The sequence below is a fragment of the Lepisosteus platostomus genome, chromosome 3, assembly GCF_059453375.1.
Source record: "Lepisosteus platostomus isolate fLepPlt1 chromosome 3, fLepPlt1.hap1, whole genome shotgun sequence".
Lineage (NCBI taxonomy): Eukaryota > Metazoa > Chordata > Actinopteri > Semionotiformes > Lepisosteidae > Lepisosteus > Lepisosteus platostomus.
This window is the reverse complement of record NC_142613.1, coordinates 13,091,759-13,101,149: the sequence shown is the minus strand read 5'-3', so window position 1 is coordinate 13,101,149 and position 9,391 is coordinate 13,091,759. Positions and strand designations below refer to the sequence as shown.

General features: G+C 45.2%; 1 protein-coding gene across 4 annotated transcripts; it reads right to left on the bottom strand.

The window, feature by feature from the left end:
• Nucleotides 1-45: 45 nt before the first annotated feature.
• Nucleotides 46-9,118, bottom strand: enkd1 (enkurin domain containing 1). 4 transcript variants are annotated; one of them, XM_088624562.1, is made up of 9 exons: nt 9,001-9,020; nt 7,539-7,683; nt 7,156-7,247; nt 6,659-6,880; nt 5,618-5,790; nt 5,296-5,421; nt 4,277-4,446; nt 4,026-4,162; nt 46-2,548 (listed from the first exon to the last, which is right to left on the bottom strand). In XM_088624562.1, the coding sequence occupies exons 2-9, from the start codon at nt 7,649-7,651 to the stop codon at nt 2,388-2,390; spliced, it is 1,194 nt and encodes a 397-aa protein (XP_088480688.1). In that variant the 5' UTR covers nt 7,652-7,683; nt 9,001-9,020; the 3' UTR covers nt 46-2,387. The 4 variants fall into 4 exon arrangements, with proteins under 4 accessions (XP_088480688.1, XP_088480689.1, XP_088480691.1 ...); XM_088624563.1 differs by lacking the exon at nt 7,539-7,683 and having other exon boundaries at nt 9,001-9,118; XM_088624565.1 differs by lacking the exons at nt 7,539-7,683; nt 9,001-9,020 and adding an exon at nt 8,332-8,944.
• Nucleotides 9,119-9,391: the final 273 nt, after the last annotated feature.

Genomic DNA, 9,391 nt, shown 5'->3' with positions numbered 1-9,391 from the left:
GATGAAATTGTGTTTACAAAGTTACCTTATATGGTTATTATTACATTTCTTATCCTTTATTTCCACCCCATCCGAGAATAAATCAGTTGTAAAACCAGAAAGGAAGTCAATCCTAATAGAGTTTTGGTTTCCTTTTAACACCTTCACTACAACGTCTGGAATAGCATAAAAAATGATTGCATATTCCTTAGGGGTAACAGGAAACTGAAATCTTTCCAGGAATTCAGGATAAGTAAACAATCTACCATCTTCGTTCAACACTTGAGCCACTAAATAAATGTTGTTGTTATACCAGGTCTGTAAAAAAAAAAAAAGCTTTTATTTTTATGCTTAATGTCTTTATTATTCCAAATATGTATGCAGTGAAAAATTAAAGTCCGAGATAATACCTGTTTATGAAAATTAGATAACTTAATTGGGATTTTTTATATCAAAGTTACATTTTAACAAAAAATCAAGATCACCAACATTCTGAAAAAATATTTTGAAAAAGATTCCATATATTATATTATTAATATAATTCCTAATCCAATTTTAAATGTTATATTTGACGTATAAAAGTCCATAACATTCGGGCCACCTTGACTTTTAGGTGAGGTATATTCTTCCAAATAAAGTTATATACGTTTGTCAAACTTATTTGTTTCATTGAAAGCGAAGCATATACAAAGTTCAATTTACATATTTCATCTTGGTCTTTACAGATTATAATACCCAGATAATTAAACACTTTCTTTACAGGTATATTAACTATTGCATCTAACTTAAAATCCTTAAGAGAAAACAGTTCACATTTGTCAATATTCAAAGACAATCCTGAGACTGATGAGAACACATTTAAAACCTCAATTGCTTTAGAGACCTCTTTACAATTCTTAAGAAAAATAGTAGTATTGTCCGCTAGCTGACGACATCTTTAACATGAGGGCAAAGAGCATGGCAGCGCTGAAGGAAATGACTAGATTTAATACAGTTGGAATTGAAGGTCTTAAAAAATCCATGGATTTTGTGTATAAAGAGATTGAGGACATAAAGAACAAAGTAAAAGTTCTTAAACGAGTAAATACTGAACAAGAAAAGCAGATTAAAGTGTTGAATTGAAAGTGAATGAAGCTTCTGCATGACATAACCACTATGCTCAAGCACAGACAGAACTGACATATTGGAAAGTTTGAGAAATCAAGATTTCCCACAAATCAAACATGTATAATTTATTAACGGACGTTAATTTGATGCAATGTACTTGCAAGGCTACAAATACTTACCCAAATATATAAATATAAATCTTGTACACAAATACTTGAAAGATCATTATCTTTACAACGTTAAAGAAAATCTCATATTTACAGTGACAGAAGAATGCAGGACGTTGTAAATTGTATTACGCTATGACAAGAGAAGCCTCCCTTTTCACCACACACGTTGAACAAAGTAAGATGACAACAGGGTGAACATAAGATCATTCCCACACAAACAGTATCACACAAAATCACACACTTTGTTTCCAGTGCTGAAAATGAATTCGTATTCCACCAAACACCTTGAAAAGCCTGTAAACAGCAGGGCTCCAGACAACATGTTAATGGAAACATACAACAGCCTTTTAATAGCATTTCAACTGTGTGGGTTCATGTACAGTATTTACTGTATATAGTTTTTATACAATAATGCGCTTAAAAATACTTCCAGTTATACTTTGCTAATAAAATGGATATATACAGGATAACCGTGACTACAGTTCACATCTGAACTGTGAATAATGCTTAATGTTGTGTATATTTGGAAATTATTTCAAAATAAAAACTACACATCCACAGACACACTTGCTTTTGCAAAGGGGTCAAAGGCCATACTGGGAGTAAAAGTAAAACATATTTAGAAAATGAAGTGAGACTGACCTCACTCTTTACAGCAAGAAATCTTACAGGGTGCTAAATATGATTCGTGTTATCTGTATCTTCTCCATATCCAGAACACCATATAGGGTGTTAAATATGTGCTTCTTAAACTGCTGTAGTAACAGGTAGGAAAATGTAACCGTATATCCTTCCTGCTCTTGAGGACATTTCCATTACACACACTGCCTTGATAACAAGGGTGTTGCTGGGTGAGTCTTGCCAATTTCACTAGGCTTTTCGAGAGGAATTCTGGGGTTCTCATCGCCACCTGTTTGCTGGCATTTTTTAATCAAATCCACACTTTTAAACCAATTTCTGCCAATAGTTAATTTACACAAACTTGTAAATATATTATTCACCCAGTAAATGTCCTGCTCTTTCATGTTTTGGGGTGCCCCCTGGGCACAAAGACCCAGTAGAGCTGCCTGCCCAGCTTTATCCTGAGTATACCGACATCGGGGTCTCCTGGTCTCTCCTGCCCTCCCAGGATTAGGTGTCAACCCGGATGTAGACTTTGGGCCGAGAGAAGATTTTGATGGCTTCCTCCACCTCGGACAGCTTCCTGTCGAGCTCGGTGCGCCGTGTCTGCACACTGAGGGTGTCGGCACGCACTGGGAGAGACAGCAGCTCCTTCACAAGAGAGCGCTGAGCTGCAGAGGGCAGATGGGCAAGAGAGCAGGAAGGAAGTGAACAGAGCCAGTGTGGGAGAATGAAGCGCACGTTTACAGAGGGAGAGAGTGAAGGGAGGAGAGAGAACGTAGAAGAGAACATTTAAAGAGCAACAGAAAAGGGACAGATAGGAAGGAGAGGACAAGAGAGAAAACGTACATCATCATTACAGGTCACTCTGACAGTGGTAACTACTGCAAAACCATAAGACAGAGTGCCATTTATACTGTAAGTGTGATAGTAGCTTATTGATCCAAGCATTGCGTCTAATAGCTACATATATGTGGAGTAAGTGACTCTCCAGTCTGTCAGATGAATCTAGTCTGCTAGATTAATTCAGTTCTCAGTGAGGGGGCCCTAGTGTTCAGTACAGTGAGGTGAGAGGGGTTGTCTCTCTCTGAGGGAGTCCTAGTGTTCAGTACAGTAAGGTGAGAGGGGCTGTCTCTCTCTGAGGGAGTCCTAGTGTTCAGTACAGTAAGGTGAGAGGGGCTGTCTCTCTCTGAGGGAGTCCTAGTGTTCAGTACAGTGAGGTGAGAGGGGTTGTCTCTCTCTGAGGGAGTCCTAGTGTTCAGTACAGTAAGGTGAGAGGGGTTGTCTCACTCTGAGGGAGTCCTAGTGTTCAGTACAGTAAGGTGAGAGGGGTTGTCTCACTCTGAGGGAGTCCTAGTGTTCAGTACAGTGAGGTGAGAGGGGCTGTCTCTCTCTGAGGGAGTCCTAGTGTTCAGTACAGTAAGGTGAGAGGGGCTGTCTCTCTCTGAGGGAGTCCTAGTGTTCAGTACAGTAAGGTGAGAGGGGTTGTCTCTCTCTGAGGGAGTCCTAGTGTTCAGTACAGTGAGGTGAGAGGGGTTGTCTCTCTCTGAGGGAGTCCTAGTGTTCAGTACAGTAAGGTGAGAGGGGTTGTCTCACTCTGAGGGAGTCCTAGTGTTCAGTACAGTAAGGTGAGAGGGGTTGTCTCACTCTGAGGGAGTCCTAGTGTTCAGTACAGTGAGGTGAGAGGGGCTGTCTCACTCTGAGGGAGTCCTAGTGTTCAGTACAGTGAGGTGAGAGGGGCTGTCTCACTCTGAGGGAGTCCTAGTGTTCAGTACAGTAAGGGGAGAGGGGTTGTCTCACTCTGAGGGAGTCCTAGTGTACAGTAGTGAGGTGAGAGGGGCTGTCTCACTCTGAGGGAGTCCTAGTGTTCAGTACAGTAAGGGGAGAGGGGTTGTCTCACGCTGAGGGAGTCCTAGTGTACAGTAGTGAGGTGAGAGGGGCTGTCTCACTCTGAGGGAGTCCTAGTGTTCAGTACAGTAAGGTGAGAGGGGTTGTCTCACTCTGAGGGAGTCCTAGTGTACAGTAGTGAGGTGAGAGGGGTTGTCTCACTCTGAGGGAGTCCTAGTGTTCAGTACAGTGAGGTGAGAGGGGCTGTCTCACTCTGAGGGAGTCCTAGTGTACAGTAGTGAGGTTTGGGAGGGATCATACTCTGTTTGAGGGAATCCAGGGTCTCCTGCCTCTCTTTCTCTGGCAGCTGTGTGTGTCCCAGGGGAACCGAGGGGTCAGGCGCATTCCTCCGCCTCTCCTCGGCCTCCCGGCGCCACTTCTCCTTCCGCTCCTGCAGACTGAAGAAGAGAGAGAAGCTGAGAAGGAATGGGAGAAGGTCTGGGGGTGGCTGCTTTACAGGAACAGTACTCGCAGGTCGAGCGTCTCGGAGACGGAGGGGTCCAGTGACTCACTACTGCGGGATGTGTCCTCGCTGATGGCTGTCGTACTCCTCCCTCTCTTTCCTCTGCTGCTCCAGGGTTTGGTTCAGCGCCTGCAGGGAGCGGGAGCGCCGCAGGCAGGCCTGGGTCGCCGCACGCGCGTTGTGCCTCACAAAGTCCACCGTCCTGCCGCGCACCTGCATCTGAACACACACACAGACAAGCAGGAAAGCAGCTCAAACTAATCTGAAGTACTGAACAACCAGGCCATATGTTCCTAAAGGCATATAATACACATAATATAATAAATACATTAATTAACAATACCACCTACATCTAAAAACACTACAGGGGTGTACCATCAAGATCAGAAGGTTTGATCCACTGCCTGTTCTGCTAGCTGTAAGTTTTGTACACACGCCCCATGCTAGGTGCTGGAAAATTATTTACATTCTTTGTCTCTATTTGAATAGGCAGGAGCCTGGAGTTAAAATGTTCATACTCTATAGGCCCCTGAGTGGCTCACCCATTACAAGCACCTGCTGGAGGCACAGCTGAGCCTCATCTCGCAGTCTTCTCCGGCCTAGTCTGTCATAAGCCAAGTGAGACCGGAACTCACAGTTGGCTAGGTGCTGCTGGCATTCGGCCGGTAACCGCAGCTTGCAAAGAATTGTGATCTCTGGGTCCTCCCAGAAACCTGGGGGCTGGCAGTGAGAAATGTAGTGCCCCTGCAATCACCCCTCCAGAAAAACACTATGTAGCTCACAGTGCACCAGGAGGCCAAGACCAGTGAGTGAGCACATTCCTCTCTCATCGGAAATGCAGAATGTGCAGCTGATCATAACTGAAATTCGACATAAGTAAAATCATTTACAAAATGCACATATTTGCTTTATCTGCTTCAGTTTGTACAAGAGCCTGCAGCTGGTAAAACCAGGAGTGGATCCGACTGTGAAGCAGACCCCTGCACACAAAGGGATAGATACACAGAAAAAGAAGACACTCCGCGGCCCTCCTCTCTGTTCTCCAGGCCCTGCCTCCCCCTCCCTAACCTCAGCATCCGCGTCAAGGGTGGGGGGCCCAGGGGAGGGGCTGCGCCGTGGGGCTCCTGCACTTCCACAGCGCGAGTGAGCCTTCAGGAAGTTCTGGCACTCGGACCTCTTGGGGGGCGTCGTCTCCTGGGAAAGACGGGGATGAAATGTGAAATGTCCATTTCGCAGAGAGTGACAGAAGAATCGTTGCCCTGTTAAGTGGCCGGTACAGAGCGCCGCCATATTGAGCTGAGCAGTCCCTGGAGCAGGGAGTTTCTCTGGGAGTTTCCGAGCCCCCAAGCTTCTGTTAACCAACAGTGCTGTCCTGCACCACCAGCCTCACCTGCAGCTGGGTCATGACCTTGGACGGCACTGCCTCGTATTTTGGGGACCTCCACAGCGCCTTGACGGGCACAGGCCGGGCGCCCTCCTTCTCGGCCTCTCGCTCCCGGCAGCGGCGCTGGATCTCGCGCAGTCGCCGCACGTTCTCCTTGCCGTGATCCCGCGGCTCCTTCTCTGAGGACACCACAGAACGCACACGTGGGCTCGGGATTTAGGACTGAAAGTACGAAGCACTTCTATACCCGGCCTGAAACACTCATTGCAGTGCGACGCCGGCCCTCCAATTGTTTTGAAACAGAAATGATTAAGACAGCACAATCCCAATATAAAACCGTACCAGATGACAATTCGTTTTTACACAGACTCTGCTATTAACTCATCCATCCATTCTTCCATTTTCTATGGAGGCAAGATACACCCTGGGCAGGACGCCAGTCCATCGCAGGGCACACATACACAGACACGCACACACTCACACCAGGGCCAGGCAAACTCGCCAGCATGTCTTTGCATGCAGCATGAGGAAACCAGAGCACCCAGAGGAAGCCCACATGAACCCTGGAAGAACCACTGCGCTACTGTGGCACCTGCTATTAACTCGTACTGTACAATTTGCATTAGACGCTTACTTGTTTCCATAACTCCTTCTATAACAATATATACACTCAATAATCAAAATATTGGAAAACCCCACCCGATTATACGGCATCCCATTCTGAAAAGCAAGGACAGCCTGCAGCACATATTCCTCAAAGTCAGGAAATATTTCCAGCCCAATCACATCCCATTCTTCCAGCAAGATCATTTTTATTTGCGATGATGATTAAGATTTGTAGGGCCAGCATATCAGTTAACCTGTATTTCCAAGAGGAAGTGAGATCTGGGGATTGTTCTGGTTAGGGGGTTAGGGATCGTGATGGGAATACTTCTCCTGCTCCTCAAGCCTCTGACGCTGACCATTCACACGAATCGGGGCTTCCAACACTTTGACAAGTGTGTCAGATCTGATAAACAGGATATCAGAGGGAGGGAGTTTATTTACTGTGTTTTGGGGGATCTGGGTGCAGAGAGACCCCTTCCAGCTGCAGCAGATTTCCAACGACCCCTCGCTGACCCCTCTCGAGGATGTGCATGGCGTTGGGGTGCACTCGGGGGGGAGGAGGGGGGCGTGCGCTGTAGCAGCCAGGGTGCAGCGAAGGGTCAGGGGCTAGAGGGCCGGACAGAAAGGTCAACTTCAGGTCATTCCCCTCTAGCCTGCCTCGCGCTGTCAACAGAGAGCAAGAGAAACACAGAGATTATAACCACAGTTCGCATAAGTACAGGTGTAATAACCAATTACTGCATATTCCAATGTGAGTGAGCTAAGTCAAGAAAAAGAGGTTGAGGAAGAGGAGGAGGATGGAGGCACAGAAAGATGTTTAATGACTGATGAATTATGGGACGGCCACACATGAACTAGGGAAGCACACAGACTCAGGCGAATCCGATGTGAGTAGACGGTCACTCAAGTCCCCAAGACTGGACTAGATAGTGTCTTACCAGAGGCCGGACGTCTGTAAAACTCAGGGAAGAGGGTGGGATCGGGAGGGATCGGTCCAGAGATCCGTGATGGGCCTTCACACATCGTCCCACTGCTCGGGACAAAGCCAGAGAAAATCCACTATCAGGGCATGGCCTGAAATCCCCAGCTACAATTCCTGCATCATTCCCGAGCTTAAGGCACGAGCAGTGCCAGGAGATCTTTCTGAGACTTGGGCCTGCAATTCTTCTTTCTGCTATCATACAGACAAAACACAAGTCCTTCTGAGCCCTGAAAGTAATGTGTTAATATTTACAACATGCCCGATTTCCACATAATACTGTGAATGGCTAACCTTTGAAGATAAATGCACTAATTTAAGTAAGTGGGGGATGCCACAAACCCTGGCTGCTGCCCTGTATAGTGGAGAGACCCCAGGTTCAGGATCACACAGTGACAATCTGACACACACATATCCCCGGACACACGTGGCCATGCTTTGACTGGCTCAGACATACTCCCACGCTGAAGTGCCAGTCGGGGCACAGCTATAAAAAGAAAATATTCAAGTAACAGACAAGATAACACATCAGGCATGTTGTACTAAATCAGACTAAATGTGGTGTCAAATGATACCGGCTAAAAAAATCTAAAGACACAGAAAACATTGTAGAGACTGTTCTGGATGCGTTTCATTTTTATGGCTTGATTACTGAAGGTTTATAAAGTAGTATTATGGATTTCAAGCTGAGCACAGGACACACTTTACGCAAAGGGTGGTGGGAGAGTGGAACAAGCTGCTCAGCCATGTGGTTGAAACCGATACCTTCTTTCAATAAACAGCTGGATGAGATCCTTGGATCAATCCGTCACTCACTACCAAACAGGCCACATTATTAATAATAATAACATCACTTTATTAACCCTCTACAATTTCTTGCATTAGAAATTATCTTTTTGCATACCCCAGCTTGCTCTCCATGAGACACACAGATAGGGAGAGAGTCTGGGGTGACCTCCTGTAGTTTGTAAACTTTATGTTCTTATGTTTTATACCTCAGGCGTATTCTAACGTTATACTTTAATTCTGACAGTAATTGTTTTTAAATGGATGTTACCACCCTTACTAATGATACATAATCATTTTAGTAGCAGTAATAGTTATAATAGGAACAGTCGTATAATTCAGTTTATACCTGTATGCGAGACTCGCAGTTTATAACTCTCTTCTGTCTTAGACACGAACAACTATAAACTCACCCAGGTGGCCTCAGAACAGTAACAGTACAATACTGACTCCAGAATGAGTCATGGGAGACCGCAGCAAATACGATACGTGATATTTGTTATCAGTAAGAACTGCAATTGCTTTGAAAAGAGATGTGGGATTTAAAAGGTGAAATTGACATCAGTCCTGTTCCGCACACCCCCACAGACGATTTTTTTCACGTTTCTTGTGCACGAAAGTGAAACCGCCGAAACACACTGCAACCGGCACGGTATCATTTGCAGACGACCAGCGACCAACCGGACAGGAGAGCCGGTTGACTGTGGACAAGACACAGACATCGACGAATGAAATTTAAAAATGATGCGAGGCTCTGTCACTGCACATAAAGGTTAACAGCCATCATATCAGTGGTCATTAATCTATAACGTTTTAAAATACACGCCTCTCAGAAAACGCGTGACATTTTACCGAACTTGCGGCCAGAACATGTTAACTTTTTGGCGACATAAAATTAGCAAAACAACAGGAGTCAGAATCAATATAAAGAGGAATCGCTCCCTATTTGTAAACGCTTTTTAACCAAACAGCGCTTTTTCGTTAATTATTTAAATCAAAATAAGCTTTACTGCATTACCGTTTCTTTATCCTTAAACTCAACAGAAAAACCGTCTTCTTCTGCAACGCAATTTGATGACATCAGCCCGCTTCATCTCCCAAGCGGAGCAAGCCTCACCATGGCAACAGCACGACATCTGGTGACGTAGTACGTCACGCCATTGTACGTGCTTGGCATATCCTTGAGACGGAGCTTGAGGCGCTGCAGTCCAACCGGTTCTGTGTGCGCCTTCAATGTTCAATGTGCTAATCTCTTACCGTGTACCGGATCTAAGTACCGTGTCTACGGAAAGAGCTTCGAAAATGACCATTTTAAAAATGTAGGGAAAGAAATTATGAAAATAAGTGAATAACAATAAAGTTGTGCATGTATTATAGTCTCTTAGTGTGACTATAGTGGTGCTGTATTT

Bases quoted from the DNA above. Each gene is read 5' to 3' on its own strand.
- enkd1 (XM_088624561.1), bottom strand. From the start codon at position 7,732: ATGCCTGATGTGTTATCTTGTCTGTTACTTGAATATTTTCTTTTTATA. The intron at 6,881-7,155 runs GTAAGACACTAT...CTCTGTTGACAG, and splicing joins TTACAGACGTCCGGCCTCTG to CGCGAGGCAGGCTAGAGGGG. The intron at 5,422-5,617 runs GTGAGGCTGGTG...CGTCTTTCCCAG, and splicing joins AGGTCATGACCCAGCTGCAG to GAGACGACGCCCCCCAAGAG.